Source organism: Oreochromis aureus, linkage group 13, assembly GCF_013358895.1.
Source record: "Oreochromis aureus strain Israel breed Guangdong linkage group 13, ZZ_aureus, whole genome shotgun sequence".
Taxonomy (NCBI): domain Eukaryota; kingdom Metazoa; phylum Chordata; class Actinopteri; order Cichliformes; family Cichlidae; genus Oreochromis; species Oreochromis aureus.
The window spans coordinates 20,730,565-20,749,099 of record NC_052954.1 but is presented as its reverse complement, the minus strand read 5'-3'; the positions used below and the strand labels follow the sequence as shown (position 1 = coordinate 20,749,099).

Here is an 18,535-nt window from a genome sequence, read left to right as displayed (position 1 = left end):
AATATACTCTATGAAATACAAAATGTGCATACACTGACTTCATCAAAGCAGCAAGCTACTGGCTTCATATTTAGTTTGATCTAATTCAAATAAAATATCACAACATTTAGAGAAATGGTTTTAGTGACAACAAAAGTTCTTTAACCTCAAGTGCACTGTGGAGGCAGACACACTCAAAAGCATCTATAAATCATGGCCTATTTATAAGTGATGACCCCATTTGTTAATCTGAACTCATGCAACTCAACTCAGTAGTGGCTGTGTGTGTATGCAGATGCGTTTGCTTACATTGGCTTGGACCAAAACCAGGTACCGTGTTCTGTCCTCGTAGTTTAGTCTCTCTGCCAAAATAATGCTTCCTGAAAGGCTGTTGCTGACTGCTACTGTTCTGTTAGATGCCTGAAAGAGAACGCCATGAACTGTAATTAATAAAGAAATCTGCATTTGTGTAGAAGATGCTTATTATGATGTGTGATCTGTCCATATACCGGGTCTCTGGGGTTGTAAAGGATGCTGTATTCTATATGTCCATTAGGCCCATCATCAATGTCTGTAGCACCATTATTTCCTGAGAAGCCAGTGAAAATTGTTGTTCCAGGTGGTGTGAGCTAGGCAAAAATATGCAAGGGAAAAAGAAAAGTCAACAGCTCTAACAGCCCCCTGTGAGTACAACGTCAACTTACAGCCGAAAGAACATTCATATGGCTATTACTGCTGCCACTCCATCCCATTAATATCCCCCAAAAATGGGAAAAAAATGGGAAAATGTTGCAGTCAGCAGCAGTCTGAAAGCTTACGTGCACTGCTGACAGAATAACAAAAAGTAAGTATGAGAACCACTGCTGTTCCCATGGGCCCTTAGCAAAGTCCACAGAACCAGGCAGTGGGCAGGAGATCTTGTTCAGGGAAGTTGACAGCAATGTAGACTGACTCACTGTACTGTTAGGGCAGTTGCACGTGGCTATGATAACACACTGTGACAGGAATTTTGAACACGCAAAGCACACAAAGGGTGAACAGCGAAGAACAGAAGTTGTGGTTGCTTAGAACTCAGCAGGGAGCTCTCATCTAATCTCAAAAACATATGACTAGAAAGTCTGAAGATTTGATGCATTATCTTGAATCACTGCAGGTGTTGCAGGTGTATTTGAATAAAAAAAAAAAAAAAGGTTATCCTTTCTGGTGCTCACTAGATGTATGCGAGTTGCAGATGATGTAAATATCAAAGCCTAAACATAAATACTAAATATAAGCAATGAATAATATGCTGTTAACAACGAACTATTAACTAACAGCCATTGGAGTCATACCATTATTTTAGATGTCTGACAAATTGTCTCAGATGTAAAGGAAATAGGAATTAGATTTAAAAATCTGCCCCACTCTGCCTCACAGTTATCAAACATTTCTGGCAAACAGCAACGCATGATACTACACTGTGTTTAAGATTCGTGCATAGGGGCACAGATCCGTTGACTTGAGGAATTGCTCCCTTACCTCGTTTACTGCAACATAGTAGCGTGGCTGCTGAAAGCGAGGGGCGTTGTCATTCCTGTCCCTCACAACAATCCGTACCTCATGCAAGATGACAGTACCAACCAGCTGATTTGTGCACTGCACCAGAACCACGATGGTGCTGATGGAGTTGGGGGGCTAAAAAGAAATAACAAGAAAGAAAAAAAAATGCTATATAACACTGTGGAAATTGTAGAGTTCTAATTCCCATGTTTCTTATATAATGGAGTCATAATAAGCTACAGCGCATTGTATCTGACAGTTTGTAAAGAGCAATAGGCATACTTAATAACAACAGTGGAAAGCGACACAGTTCCAGTATGAAATCTGCTTGTTAGCTATCATGCTTGCATAGTATTGGTAAACCCTAATGAGGACGATTGTTTTCATATTTTACGCTACCAGGGGCAGCCCAATATTTATTTGTGAATATGCAGCGTAAGAAAATTATTATAAAGGATGAAAGTGCAAATACACTATACTGGAAGGCAGCATCTCGTCATACTGCCATTACTACCCTCATCTCAGTTTAGCAGCAAGGGTCAACTTTCCACATAGTGTAATTCGGCTAACTAGCTCCCTCCATCGCCTCTCTTTTTTTCAGCTGCAGAGCTTTGTCCCACACATGTACTTCCATTATTATTTATTCTATATGCATTTATGGCATATTCCTGTTAATAGCTCCACATTCACCTCTTTAGTCCGTATGATATGAACACATGCTTTGAAACACCTTTTTCACTATGACAGCAACACCATGCACCCTGCATCTTGGATCCTTTACTGCACCATTTAGACAGGTGTGTATGTACTTAGGACCTGTAATGTGTTGTACAGACACATGGACTGTTTTTTTTTTTTTCATTGAATCACTTTATTTAAGGCTAAGAGTGAATTATCATGGCATAGTGACACAAATTACAAGCAACTCTGTTGCTACACCATATCTTGTGTTATTCTAAATCCATCTATCCATACATCTGTTTCCCAGCTGCATATCTGTTGGAATGGCTAAGGGTTCATTCTCTTACTGTATTGATGATTTGGCATAATTAAGGCAAGAGGAAGCTGAGAAATAAACCCTCAGTGTTGTACTCACATCTCTGTCCAGAACACGCCCAGTGCTGTTGAGGTAGAGTCTCTGCCGTGCTGGTTCCAATATCACCCAGTAGTCATAGTTATCCAACAACGTCAGTGAGATGGTTCTGCCTGGGTCTTGGGCACGGCCATTTATCTGCATGTTTTCCACCAAAACTGTACCTATGAATAAAGAGCAGTCATAAATAAATCAATGACTAAGACGTAAAAGGATTTTCACCTTGAATTATATTTTATTATACTATGCAGTAAACTGGTTTGTCAAAAAAAAATGTAATTAAATTGCTTTTTAAAGGACTCATTCTACATACTGGTCAAATATTTTGCTTTAAAAATATTTAAAACCAAATCGGCTGGAACGTGAAGGTCATAAAACTTTAAATGGCCATCATTAGGCAACCAGCAACCAACATTAACAGTAGCAGTCTGTACAAATTTTGTTTTTATTATGTGTCGTGCTTAATATTGGGTATCCTTTCTCAAATAACTTTGCAGAGAAAACATGAAAATGACTTTTAAGTTTTACTCTTATATGAACATTCAAAGTCTGCCTTGGATAACTTTGAAAATACTGCCTCAGATCTCTGTAGACTATTCCACATATTATGTAGGCAAATCTCTAAAATTGATAATTATCATCCCTGGGAGCACTGTCACCTTCTGGTTTATATTTTACAGCTTTTAATCAGCGAGTAATTAAACTTTGCTACAGCCTCTGGGACAAATCCTGTAAAGCCAGTTAAATCTGAGGATTGGTTGACTCCTAAGTGGCCAAATTAGATTTTTGAAAAAAATACTGGAAGCTTAATAATGCAGGAGCTAGCAGCCAACCCTACGTGCTACTGCCCCAGCATCTCCTAGATGCTCAAGTCCTGAGCAGTTTTATTTAGAGCAACATGTACCCAACACAGCATTATTGAAAACACCAAATATGGAAGAATGGCACTTTACTGACGGAAATTGGGTAAACATTTTTTTTTTAAAGAAAATGTCATTGCACTGGCCATGACAGTTACACCGGTTATGTTCACTTCTTTTTGGGTGTTTGAGAGATACACACATCTTGTGACATAGTGAGAGTATTCTTTGTGGCAGCCATCACAAACAACCATCAGAACCAAACATGAGTCACTGCTTTACTTGAAAAAGCTTTAAAATGAGATCCTGCTACAACTTACACTAGTTTTAGCCACAAAAATATCAACACCCAGAAGATCTGTCCATGTCTTAACAACATTTGGGATTCAAAAGTCGATTTTTTTTTTTAATTTACTTTTTTAAACCAACACATTTGATGTATCGTATCTTTAAAACATTACAACAATAGACACACAATGGCACTCTCCTTGTTATGGCTAGCTGTCTAAACTAAACCTGCCAATGCCTTTATCTGCTTTGTGGCTGTATGGATCACTCAGTTTTAACACTTTTTGAACAGAGTTGCACAGACAGCACAGTGGGGTGTTTTTGACAGTTGTCTGAATAAAACATAGGATTTCTTTTTAAGGACATTCATTCCATGAATGGTTTTTTTTTCCAGATTTGTCTCAGCTAGTTGCAATTGTGAGATAATCTTGAAGAAAATGTATCTTTTATCCCTGTGATTAAAAATATTAAATGACTGACATGAATTGTAAGACAATCAGTTTGTCTTTATACATATATAAACAATTAATCTTGTATTGTAAGTAGAGTACTGTGCAAACGTCTGTTTTTTCCTTATGTTTGTACGTTTCAATAAATCCCTGCACTTATTTCACATGTTGTATTGTCCCTAGCAAAACATAAAGAAATGAGGTGTTGGCTCAAAATTTTAGCACAGTACCGCAGCTCAGCTAATGACCAAACATACCTTACATCTGACAGTGTGTTCATGCATTATCATTTACTGACATTTCAACCACTACCTTAATTCCAACCCTTTTCCATTCAGTACATTTTACATGTACCTAACATCATGGATCACGTGATCCAGCGATTTTCAAATGTGACAAAGTCGGAAAAAGTGACTAAAGTTTAGAGCTAGCAAACTTACAAGTATACATAGAAATTCTGCAGAGACTAAAAGCCCTTGACATGCCTTGCTAATCTACCAGCTGTAAAACTTAAGAGGGTGGTGGTATTTTAATGGGCTTTTTAATTGGTGCCCCCAACATCTTGTACTTTATCATTTCATAAAACTGGTTTAGTCATTTAGTCATTAGTCACTCAGACTCAAAGATCCTCAAGAAGGAGCACAGATGGAGTTATGATGGAAGCTTTTGCATTATAATTACAATACCCGCTGCTGCATTTTCATGCTCATATTAATGACTGCACTCCTCATCTGTAGTAGTCAAGGTTTGATGCATCCGTGTGTTGTGATCACAAGGACCAAAAATTATGTGTCTCCGTTAGGCCAAACTCAGCCTGAAAAATGGTTCTTCTAAGAATTTAATTTAAAAGTCAAAAGAGCCCCCTGTTGCTGGTTCATTAATCTAAAACACAGCTTTTCATAATATCTGCCTCAGTAACTTGAGTGGTGAGCAACATTTATTTTTTTTGAAACTCTCAGGTTGTAAATTACGCGGCTGATAATATTACAAAGGAGGCCACAGAGAGTCTTCTTTCTTTCTCAAGTTAATTGAACTTCAGTTTTTCTGCTGTGACAGCCAAAACTCCTAGTTTTTTGAGCACACCCTCCCTCAATCTCTGTCACGCAGCAAAAAGTTGTCCTCCTCATCAATCGAGAAGATGCCAGAGTATGTCAGACCTGTGCAGACCTAGCCAGAGCTCCATGTGTTATATACGGTATGTACTAAATAAATAAAACAAGTCTCTTTAGTAGCCTGTGACTCAGTCAGTGTCATCTCCGGGCAGAAGCGCCTCTGATCTGGGCTTCACAGCAGACCAACTCCACAGAGACGACACAGAGAGCTCACTTTTATCCCAAATATCAATAATGCTGGCATCCATAGATGATGGCAGCAGATAAGTGTGGAGGCCCATTTCTGATAGGTTTCCAAGCTTGGTATTAAAAAAAAAAAGTCAGTTTCATTGGTAGTTTCACTCATTGGTATTAGCATGGAGTCCAGTCCTTTGAGTTGAGGCCACAGTTTTCATTTTTAAAATGAGTTCATGGTGCCGCAAGAAACCACATAAAAATATTAACAAGTTGCTAAACAGGAAGTTATCTCACTGCAAATGTTGCCAGAGGCCAGAACTTGCCAAGTACTTCTTTTTTATTTAAAAAAAAAATGTGGTTAGCACAAAGACTTCCAGTAAGAAAAGACTTTTTTCCCCATGTAATAGGTAAACAGTAAGTACACGCGTAGAAATGGTGGCATATTGTTGAAGAAAGGGGTTTGAGTGGAAATAGCTGCAGTCATTATGCACAGCTCTCTTCTGAAATCAGCAGGATATAACACTAACAACAAATTCACATAAAAAGTCAGCTAGTATAAAAGCTAAACCAGATCAGGTGTTTGAAGGTTTGCCTTGGAAACTCTGAACAGTCTCAGAAATGTTTTGTGAGCAAACATTGCTGAGATATTGCTAAATTGTAGGTATGAAAACGCCTATTTATCTATGTAGTTACTGGCTTTTTACAGCACTGAAACCGCAATACTGCAACATCTCTGGTAAGAAATATATCTGTTTCATTTGCATATATTTTAATATTTAATATGCAGTTACATGTATTTTCACCTTTGTGTGGGAGGCAAAGTTTTACTTTCCTCAACCATGACTTTAGTCAGACCTGTCTCCAGGACATGCATTGCTGCTGCAGTTTAAGCCCAAGCAATATCAATACCATCATAATAAGCTAAAATAACAAAAAAAGTGTTGATTTCTGACCTAGTTTGTTACTTGGCATCTGAGAAACAAGACACAAACAACTAGCTGTCCTGACTTTTATCCCCCCATTTTTCAAAAAAAAAAAAAAAAAAAAAAAAAAAAGAAAAAAAAAGGAAATTTTTTGGGAAAACAATCCCCCCAATACAAACCTTGGGAGACAGAATGCATAATTATATTGGTAATCCATCTTTGTTTACATAATTGACAAATAAAGAAATACATATGATATTCATTTTAAAATTTTCATTTTTGGGGATTAAAATGAGGTAAGAAATCTATACTGACATAATTTCATCAGTTACTTATTAATTGATTTTGGTATCTTACTGATTGCTTTTAAAACAAAGCACGGCCTTCATGTATGCCTGCTTCCTGGGTGAGGTCCAGAGAGGCTCCAATTTTGGATATTACAGAACAGTCTAAAGACTAAATGAGGCATGTGCCTCCATATTTCACATTCAATTCAATAATTAATATGAGACTTTTGGTGCTTTTTTGCTGTGCTTTTTAAGTCTCTGTTTCACAGAGCAATGCAACCTCTGAAACTCCTTAATGTTTATGAACTCCTTTAATTGTGTTGTATCTATGTACGTATGTATATGTACTAAATATAGTAATAGTTGCAGTATCGTGTTACATTGTTCTCCATCAAATAATCTGTGTACTAAAAATGGTCAAGCACCATTAGGGAAGCATGTCTGACAAGATTTCTTGTTCTGTGCACTTGCCATTATTTATGAATACATGACAATTTAAAGAGGGAAAAAAATAAGACAATGAAACTTGTATAACTGTTAATCAAACAGACAAAGGTTTCAAGGTTTCATTTTGTCAAATATGTTCGCCCTTTTGCAGGACGGTTTACCTGCATATTAAATGTGAAATAAAAACTAAAAGCTATCTATTTACAGTACATCTATTTACAGAAAGTCTAATTTTACACTTAAAATACTGCTAAACTTTAAAATAAGGCATTTCTTTTACAAAACCCACACTGTTTGACTTTCTTAACAACTTCCTAATCTCTAAAATATCAAGGTAACTTTTTCTCTGCTATGTCTCGCTGTTATGCCCACATACTGACTCCTGATCTCACTCAGGCACAGACTCATTAACACATACAGCACAGACATGATCACCACCTGTCAAGGGACCTACTGTGCAGCATACATTGCCAAAATTAAAACAGTGTATGTGTATTGCAGCCATCACTGACTGAGGAGGGATATAACATCACTACTATCTTAGCACTCCAAATGTTTTAGCTACCCCACAATTACTCATGATAGACTCTGACATGAAAAACATCTGTCACGTTATGCATTTTGGTTGAAAACTGGAGTCAAAGTAACAAATGAAAAAGCAGCAGCTGTTTGCTTCAGTAAACAGTGATTCTAAGTGTTCTGTGAAACAATCTCATCCTCTGGGGAAATGTCAAGTGTTTTTTTTTCTTTTCTTCCATTTTTTTTGTTTTTTTTCCCCCCTATTGTGTGCAATAGGTCACATGGAGTCCTGGACATATTTTTTAAAGTTACAAAATTGGTCTGCCTTGCCAATATCACCACTTGTCATCAGTGTGTACAAATGTGAAACAAATGTGAAATACATTCACAATCTCCCTTTCTGTTACTGAGTTATGATCTTGAATGATGGTCAGAAATATAGTTTCGCATAATTTTGCGATTTACATTGTACAACCTCATCCAATTGCAAAATTTGCAATTGTAAAAAGACTTTAAGCGGACCAACTGGTTAAACTGGTTTGACTGAATTGTGGTTTACGCCCAATAAAGTCCTGCAGTAAATGAACCTTGTACTGGTTTACCACAAGGTTGCTTCAGTTTGAATGATTACTGACAGTCAATACCAGTGCAAGCCGCTCCCTACTGGCTCACAGTGACAGCACTAACATGCTGATGTTAAAATTGTTCTTATCAATCAGTCAATCAATTTATTTATAAGCATATTTAAAAACAACAGGTTGAAGAAAGTGCTGTACATAGTAAAAATGTAAAAGTAAAAAGTAGAACAAACACACACAAAGAACAAAAAAAAAAATTCAGTCAATTAAAAGCTAGTGAGTAAAGATGAGTTTTCTGACGGGTTTTAAAGATGTCAAGTGTTGGAGAGATCCTAATTTGAAGAGCAAGTTTGGGCACAGCAATTGCAAGTCCCGGTCTCCACTGTCTTTTAGCCTGCTTCTAGGGACGATCAGAAGCAATTTATCAGCTGACCGGAGCGGTCTATTTGGAGTATTTTTAGTTAAAAGATCAGAGAGGTGTGATGGAGCTAATCCATTTAGAGACTTAAAACAAGCAATAAAATCTTAAAATCAATTCTATAACATACTGGAAGCCAGTGTAAACGATCCAAGACAGGGGAAATATGGTCGTGTTTACGTGTGCCTGTCAAGAGTCGGGCTTCAGCATTCTGAAGAAGCTGAAGATGAGAGAGCAGAGCCTGGCTGATACCAAAATAAAGACTATTACAGTACTCAAGCCTGAATGAAATGAATGCATTAATCACTTTGTTGAAGTCAGCAGTTGACAAAATGTTCTTAGTTTTTGCAAGGGCCCTAAGCTGGAAGAAGCTGGCTTTTACAACAGAATGTATGTGTTTCTCAAAAAAACTGCTATCAAAGAACACTCCCAGATTTTTTGCGATGGGAGTTCTGGACTTTTCCAGAGGGCCAAGGTCACCCTTAAGAGAAAAACAAGGGTCAGAAGGTCTAAATAGTACAATCTCAGTTTTTTGATCATTTACATTCAAAAAATTTTATGCAAACCATGATTTAATGTCATGGAGGCAGTCTAGCAAAACTTTTAGAGAGCCTGTAGAATTCTTTTTAAGAGGAAAGTCGATTTGAGAATTATTGGCATAACAGTGAAATGAGATTCCATATTTTCTGAAAATAGAGCCCAATGGGAGCATGTTAAGGAAAAAGGTACAGGACCAAGGATAGATCCTTGAGGGACCCCACATGTAAGGGAGGTGGATGTGGATGAAGAGCCACCGACTCTGACAGATAAATAAGATCTAAACTATTCAAGTGCAACCATTCAAGTTCAAGTTCTTATACATGACAGTTTACTATGTTAACATATTAATTAGCACTAGATAACTGAGGACCTACAGTACAGGACAATCTAAATTTCTGACATAATAATGGTAACAGACTGGATAAAAAGTCAGGACAGAAACCAAAGTACTTTAATTTTTTACCATTAGAGACGCACTACACAAAAAGTCAAGGGGCCACTGAAGTAAATAAAACACATCTGGGCGTTATGTGTACAAAACTTCACGTAATTAATCCAGTGGTTCAGATCAAAGTGGCCAGTCAACCAACTGACAAAGAAACCTGGACCTTAACAAAGCAACGTCATTGGCAGACTATGACTAGCCATTCAAATATTTACAGAAAATACTTTCGTATTTTCAGAGCAACGTCAAATATTTTCACAGGATAACCAAATGACCTTCACCAAGTGATTGCAGAGTACAGCCCAGTTTATTCTCCTGAATGATGTAAGATAGAAATGATGCAGTAACATCATTCAGTTTGCAAGTTTGAAGTAGAAACTATAACATTTTGCACAGGCTGAGAACTAGAAACTGGGATGAGTAATTCCTGATTGCAGTAATCAGGCCAAAATACTTGTTCAATCAAAAATAATAAATGAATACATAAACACACACACACACACACACACACACACACACACACACACACACACTAATTTGTTTGACTGCATCAAGCACTGAAATTTACTGTGTGCCTACATCCCCTGATAACACTGGAGTGTAAAATATGGCTTGTGCACTGGTTACAAAACACACCTCACCTCTGCATGCAGGCTTGTTTGCAAATAATGATCATAGAAAAAAGGTCGGGAAAACTGAACCTTTTGGGCCAGCTGCCAAATATGGCTACTGAATCCCATGCTGCACAGATTTGTCTCTCTACTTTTTTGCAGTGATGTATTGCTACTTGTTAAAGACCCTTGGTTTTCTTAAAACAAGTATTCCCAGCATCTTACAATTTGTTGGCACCATCGGGTACAATGAATGACCGAACGTACCTTCCTATTTTTTGTTTCCAGAAGTTTCTGGGCTGCAAGAGAAGCGTATTCACTTTCTATTAATTCTACTGTATTGAAATAAGCTGCAATTAAGTGCACTGACAGTTTAGTCCTTAATGAACAAAGTGGATGAGTTTAGGAGTTAGACAGCTTCTATACTTTCAATCTTATAACTTTCCTTTGTGATTAAGCTTATAGTTAAGGGTTGGGTCAGGTGATGTTGAATTACCCTTCATTTATGTTGCTGTAGGCTCAGGCTGCTGTCGGACGTCCTGTGATCCAGTGAGCATTTCTTTCCCATGTACCTCTTTTGCACTGCTGTTGCACTGATATGTTTCATTGCATGGCATTAACTTTTGTTTTCTCTCCCATATTCTGTGTTCTGTTCTCGCCTCTTTATGCTCTTCTATTTTCTTCTTGCTTGCTTGCCATCATCACCAAGACCTTAAGTAACAGGATATCATTTGACTGTAACATTGAAGGGCTTTAATCAGTTTAAAATAATAATAAAAAAATAACACTTAACTGTGATAAACTGCTAAAATAATTATTTGAACATAATAGGGTTTTTTTTCTTTTCGTTTCATACATAAAATCAAACAGCATTACACTAATGAACGACAGTAACTGACAGTTGTTAAATATTTCAATTAAATGGCATAAGTTTGAGTACAAATATAACTTGTCAGTTTGTTTTAATAATCTTATGTCAAGTGCTGCAATTAAATATATAAATGAATAAATAAGATGACTTTTGACAGCGCTGAGTATGCTACAGTCAGTCTCAACTGTTATAAAATTAGAAAAATACAACTGTTACAAGAGCAACAGCAGATGCCACAATGTAATTAAATTATAGTAATGAACTGACAAATGTGCGCATTCCTAATTAATTTAGAGTCTCACCCATATCTGCCAAATTGTTCAGATGATTTCCCTTGGTGTAATATTGCTATTCATTTTGAAACAAATGGGTCCAGCAAGAATTTTGACAGTACAATTTGCATAAATTCATGAATGTAAATGTTCTTTCTTGGAAATCATGGATATCACGTCCTCCAGAATAGCTACTAAAGAGCCATCGATTTGATGAACTCACAGTTCAACCCAACAGGGGGTGCATTAGGGCACACTGCACTGGCATTGCAGGACCATGATGCCATGTATAGATATATAATAAGGTCAACAAGATCACATAAATATGTTGGATGATTGTTCCTCATCCATGTGGCTTGTATCCTGAGCTACTTACAATTACTTTCTTACAATGCATAGCAGGGGAGTCAACACTTACATCTGCTCCCTCAAAGCCCTATAAACAGGTCAAAGCCTGTAAACAAGAAACCTGTTGCCAGGAACTGCTGAGCAATGGGCATTTGCTTCCTTGGGTAATCAGGATTGGAATGTGAGACCGAGCTCTTTTCAAAAGAGAGTGGACGGCCTTGATATTTGACTCAGGCCTGATCATTGCTGAAATACCAGACAGCCTGGAATATGTCTATGCTGCTATGGCGATCTATCAGTGGCATAAAGTCTAACAGTTGAGTCAAAGGTGGGATGCTTAAGATGACATCCTCGTTGTTAAGAATGGAAAGTTTCATATGACTCTTTATGACTAATACAATACTTAAGATCAAAAGTGAAACACAATGTTGCAGAGGTTTTAATTGTTTTCATTTTAAAGTTCAAAGTGTGCATTAAACTTAGGATGTGAATGTGTGATGCACTTATTTATATATTCTCTTAATCAGTTATGCATACTGTAGTGGGCTCAGTTAGTATCTCTACATTTGAAAAGCAGCCTCTCTGAAGCTCAGCGTTCAAGAACCAAGCTTTTATCTGCAATGGCATTCTGATTTACGGCCCGGAGCCGCTTCATTGATCATGAATGGAGGACTGACTTGATGTATTCCTTGAAATATGTCATATTATTGGAACTGCCATCACTTTAAAGCAATTCTATATCTAACTGTACATTGGTATGACATGAGAGATGGGGCAAGTGGATCTCTCAATTTTTTAAGCTTTGGGAAAGATTGATGCATATTCACCAACACAGCCAAAACTGTTATAGGACAGAAAAATTAGTTTTTTGATGCTGACAGCTACGTTTAACCCAGACACTGTTTCCTGTTCTTGTTAAATGACATCCAAACATATTTTTGAAATAACGGTCCTTAAAATTCACGATTAACGTTCTAAGATAAACACCCTAACAAAAGTGCTTCGTTAAAATTATGCCCATTTATTCAACAGCTGAAGTGAAACATTTAAAAAAAAGACATTTTCTAAACCTAACAATGGTTTGGGTGTCAACAAACCATCACCCTAATACTCTGCAGTTTTATCACAGCTATTGCGAATTTGGTCATTGCAAGGCCTAAATAAACAGGCCAATTAAAATGCTTTACAGAAAATAATAACATTAGCAGTTTTATCCAATAAAACAAGTTTCTACACATTGCATTAGAAATACAAGAACTCTTTAGGCCAACTAAGAAAATGTTTAAAGATAAAATTTGGCTATTAGTTGCATGAAAGAAAACACAATACATATGCGATCACTAATACAGCTGTAAGTATTCAGGTATATACAGAAAACATGCGTTTGTTGTGTGCATGTTACCACAGTCATAATGTCTACACAACAATAATAATTTTAATAATAATGCATATCAACACAAGCCTATAATAATCATCATGTCTTCCAGTCAACCTGTTTCTCTCATCATCTTTTCTCATTTGCAACAAATAAAATGCAGAGGGATCAAAAGAAAAGTCGACATCTTGCCGATAACAATGAGCAAGTTAATATTGCAAAACTTTATTTTATAAAAATAAAAAAAATATATAAAAAATATAAACTATTTTTGGCTCTACAGTCTCAGCCATTAAGTAGGTGAGAAACCTTTCAAATTTTTAGCATATAACTTCTCAAGAACTCATAAAAAGTTTATTTCAAAGTATTTACTTGTTTAATAACACGATTAAGCATCTATAGGCACTCAATAATCCATATAATGATATTCTTAGACACAGCAGTGCTTTCTATGTGTATTCAATTTTATGGCAAGTTATCTAACATAACAGAAGATGATGAAAGATACAAAAAAGATATACACAATGAAAATATATATATATTGATTTACTAATAAACAAAAGTGAAAGGTTTGACCTTTTAGAAATGTGGGTTTTGTGGTACTGGCTTCTACAAAATTCAATCCATCCAGTGTTTGTTCAGATTTTTCTGAATCTGAGACTAGTTAAATCATCGTTGTCATCCCTTGAGCAAAAAGTTAGAAGTTGATTCTCTTTAGGAATTAGAGCTGGCAGTGGTGCGATTTAGTAGAATAAAACCTAAGAGGTGTTTTTTTCGTCAATCTGCCACCACAATGACCCAGCCAGCCTCCAGGTAGTGAAACAAGAGATGTTACTGGATGTGAGGAGTCTGACTAGAGTAGCCAGTCTAAGCTCACTGGATTGAGCATGTGAGTCAAAGGCTAGCATAGGGGCCTGGGTTCAACTCTGTCCTCAGGCCATTAAGTACACGCCTTCTTCCTGGTCTTTCTCTTAGCTACCCTGTCGTCCTTCCATTGTCAAAAAGTAAATAAATCAATAACAAATAAAAGCTAAAAAGTCTGAATAATTAGAAAAGGCAAATTTTTCCAACAAGTAGGATTCTGGTCATCTTATATAAAAAAAAGTAAACAGATTAGCCTAAGCGGCAATCTTTCTATTGTTGCACAACATTGTGCACTCTGCTTTTCAGATTGTATTGCTTGCTCCAAACATGAAACATGAATGGCCAATCATTTTAATGTCTGTTCAGCCTGATGTGAGGATTAAACTAATCCTTGATCTCATTATATGTGTATGAAAGTGAATGATGAATGCTCTATATCTAATCAAAAGATGAATGTGAATTACCAGCTGACAAACACAAATATATCCAATAATACAGGCAGCACATATTTATGCTAAAGAGCATACTTAACTAAGTTTAAGGAGAAACAACCTTTGCTAGTTCCCACACATATCTATAATATGTGTGGGATAAAATGATATAATTCCACCAAAACCTTTGGATATTACTGTATATACAATGAATAATTAAAACCATGATGCCTTTTTGCTGATAATAAGCAAAACCATTCAAAAGAGTCAAGGCTGCTATTAACAGGGCTGAAGAACAATGCACCCACAGATACTTCCATTTGCTCCCAAAGCTCCCAAATCTTGTATTGCTCCAAGGAGAAGCACTATGTTAATGCACTGTTAAGTCATGAAGACGAGGAATCACAATGATCTCTTTATTCTGACAATAACAAATTGTAAAGACAAACCAGCATGTAAACTGGCTCCCAGTTAAATCCTGGAGCCCAAGAGAAAAGCACAAAAGGGCTGATGGTGTGCATGGACAATGGGTGCAGAGCCAACAGCAGGGACTAGTGAGTGTGGACTTCAATCATAATTTCTCAGGGGTACTGTTCCCATTGTTCCCAAATGATGCATTCTGCTGACCCTGACCGTGTGATATTGTTTTTTTTCCTGCTTATTGAGATGTGACAAAAACAACAACAACAACAACAACAAAACATTATCATAACGCAACAACATTGGCCAGTTAGCTAAATATGTTATAGCTAAAACAATCCAAACTAATCAGCCACAAGCTATAAAAAAAACACCCATGAATAAAAGTGCAGGTTACAGATGAACTAGCAGGAGCTGACAGCACCCAGTGGTGCAGAGAGGAACAGAGAAATACCCAAATACAGGTGCTACACAGTTCAGGTCAGTCAGGAGTCAGTGGAATTTCTCATCTGCTGTACATGGTTGGTTATAGAAACTGAAGCTTTAGTTGAAACTTAAAACACATGTGTTCCAGTAACTGTTTCAGCAAAATATCATTTATATAATAACAAAATAATCCATGTTACTGTATGTGGAATCAACCTGTCATGTTTTCTGCATTTCCTTTCACTTCTATTCTCCCGTGAGTTCTACATCTAAAAAGATAAAAGTAGGTTGAAAAGCTTATGTAAATATGTAAACAGCTTGGACAGAATGTGTAAACAGTTTTCACACCTATTTGTTGACCAGGTTTTTCTGTGGCGCTGCTTACGAAGAGGCCAAACTTTTGTAGATTTAAGTTTCCAGGCTGCCTGTGTGCACAATACAGTGTGGAAAATAATCATTGTGCTCTATAGTCTCTTCACGTATAGGCTGCTACAGTGGGATTCCCTTAGAGAGATGTGAATAATAAAAAAAAAAACCACATTCCATGATGACACTATTAATCTAAGGTGACAATCCCATCATATTCTTGGGAAAACCAGCTGAATAATGTAGTGAGGGATGTATGCTAACATCAGCCAGCCTCGGGACTGATAAAACAGACATTTTTTTTTCTGCTGCTTTAAAAAAAATGTAGTGAGAGAAAACAAAATTGTTTGGGTGAGTTAAGTATGGAACGTTTAATTAACATGTTGTGATTTTCCCTGATCGTGCATAAAGTAAACACATTATCTTAGATTAGGCAATTTGACTCAGGGATTATTTGCATCTCAGAGGCTGAGCATTTTTCATTGATATTTAAAACCCCAAAGAATTCAAGTATTTTCATGCAAATAATGATACAGTGCAGCACACAAAAAAAATGAATGGCCTGCTTCTATGGTGTAATGAGGATAAGCACAAAGCGATTTACAACAAGAACAGATGTAATTATGCTGACCGTTTATCTCAACAATATACTGTAATTGGTGTCTTTATTTGCACATCAAACACTAAAACATGTACTCCACTTCTGAAGAAAAAAAAAATAGAATTATCACACACACTAGTCTAATTAGATGCAAGTAGACAGTGAGGTACAGGCTGTTGCAGGCCACTTTCAATCTGATTAACAAAGACTTTCAGTGCCTGGAAAGCAGAGAGTTTATAATAAATTGAACCAAATTAAAAACAGCTTGTTAGGCACAAAAGATACAGAAATTTATAAGTGTATTACTGAGGTATTCATTGTGTACTGCATGGAGTGTGTAAGTGAGGCTCACTGAATGCCCTCCCCTCCTGTTTTGCTCTCTAATCCACAAGGAACAGGTGTTGTGCACTAATCCGGGCCTTTTAGCTACGCTCTAATTATATATTGATGACCTAGCAATCATGACAACTGGACGTGATCATAGAACTGAGACCAATCTTTGTGTTTGTGTCTGTGTATATGCACACGTCTAACACAGAACGGGGAACATAGCCTTTATGTTGGTCCTTAATCAAACATCTACAGAAAATCATTTTCAAAAATACATAAATGTTCATAGACTCCAACTTTACTACAACAAGCTATGCACTCATTTCACTAATGCCCACATGCATGTGAACAGAAGCCAGCAGGACTCCTTTTGTCTGAGCAACAGATGTACAGCTCCACAAAAATCATCACCATCACAGTACCACCACCATGTTTGATTGACATGTGCTGTGACATAAGGTTTACATCAGATATAACGGAACTCAAAAAATTCCGCTTTTGTCTCACAGAATATTTTCACAAAGGTTTTGAGATCATCAAGATATTTTCTGGCAAATTTGAGATGAGCCTGTTTTTGTGGGTCCTCGAGACTCCCTGGATGAGTCGTCTAGTACTGTTGCTGTATTTTTGGTGGACCGGCCACTCCTAGGAAGGTTTGTCAGTGTTTCAAGTTTGAGGATAATGGCGCTCACTGTGATTCACTGGACTCCCAAAGCCTGAGAATTGGCTTTATAACTCTTTCCAGACTGACCAATGTCAATAACTTTACTTCTCACATGTTCTTCAGTTGCTTTAGATCGTGGCATGATATATCCTTTGTTGAAATCTTTTATCTTTTACTGTTTCTCTGCATAGGTAGGTTTGGATAGCTTTGTTTTCCCCCTTAATAAATAAAATAATCATTTAAAAACTGCATTTTCTATTTTCTCAGTCACCTTTGTGTAATATTAAAATGTATTTGATGGTCTGAAAGATATAAAACAAATATACAAAAAAGAAGACAGAAATCAGGAGGAAAATGCTTTTTTCTGCACCCTTGCATCTGGTGAATTTCAAAACTAAGAAGAAGTTAAATTCTTATCAGTCTTTTAGGTTTAAACTTCTCTGTTTTGTACTGCTAAGCCAGATGGTTTGCAGTCTTTAGCTATGTGTTCTACGGTAGGTTCTACTAGACTCAGGCAATATACTGCAAAATCTGACAATAATCACTCATCACTTTGTGCCTGTTTTTCTTAGGTATAGAATGCATTTCACAGCAGTAGCATGGTAGTGCATATATTCCTTTATAATGAAAAAAGGTGTAATAACAAGTATTTGACTACATAAATGAGCCTTTATGCCCAACTAAGTGTGCGTGGAATATAAAATGAAACTGAAGTTGTTAAAGTCTGGAGAAAACTGATTTAACAAAAGCATGCTCTGCACAACAACAATCATAACGCTATTATGAAAAGCACATTATAATCCTATTTGTTTGCTTTTTTCATCGTATTTGTGAATTTAATGACAGCCCCTGCCAAAATATAGCACCATTCTGCATCTGAATAGCAGTGGTTTGATTTATCTTCTTGTCACTTAAGTGATGAAACCATAAGTAACTCTTTTTTGTTTTCCATTTATACTGTTGAAATGCAAGCATAACAATTATATTTCCTGAGTAGTGAACTCAAAGGCAGCTCCAGCATTGCAGGGACAGTTTCAGTTCAGGGCAATAGTGGAACACAGGGTCTCATCTTTCTCTTGGGATCAATAAGTTTTCAACACACTTGGAACAAGACTTACAAATTATACCTGTGCAATTTGTACAGGGTGGCGCTGAAAGTCCCACACATCAATTTGCTCCCTTCCAGACAGCTACTATTGTTTGAGTCCAGTCACATTCAGGACTAAATGGTGTTTGAAGATTCGTCTTAGTGAAGCAAAAGAAAGTGCTACATGCCTGGGGGTGTTTCACCAGACACCTAGC

The 18,535-nt window shown here is 36.8% G+C and overlaps 1 protein-coding gene across 2 annotated transcripts in view; it reads right to left on the bottom strand.

Annotated features, from left to right (window-relative positions):
• Nucleotides 1–18,535, bottom strand: part of LOC116333576 (protocadherin-15-like) — a 211,234-nt gene that overhangs the window by 103,539 nt on the left and 89,160 nt on the right. For both annotated transcript variants that reach the window (XM_039622170.1, XM_039622169.1), the window contains exons 4-7: nucleotides 2,615–2,775; nucleotides 1,498–1,653; nucleotides 489–608; nucleotides 289–399 (exon numbers count right to left, since the gene is read on the bottom strand). In XM_039622170.1, coding sequence (XP_039478104.1) covers nucleotides 289–399; nucleotides 489–608; nucleotides 1,498–1,653; nucleotides 2,615–2,775 — 548 coding nt within the window. The remainder of the gene's footprint in view (nucleotides 1–288; nucleotides 400–488; nucleotides 609–1,497; nucleotides 1,654–2,614; nucleotides 2,776–18,535) is intronic.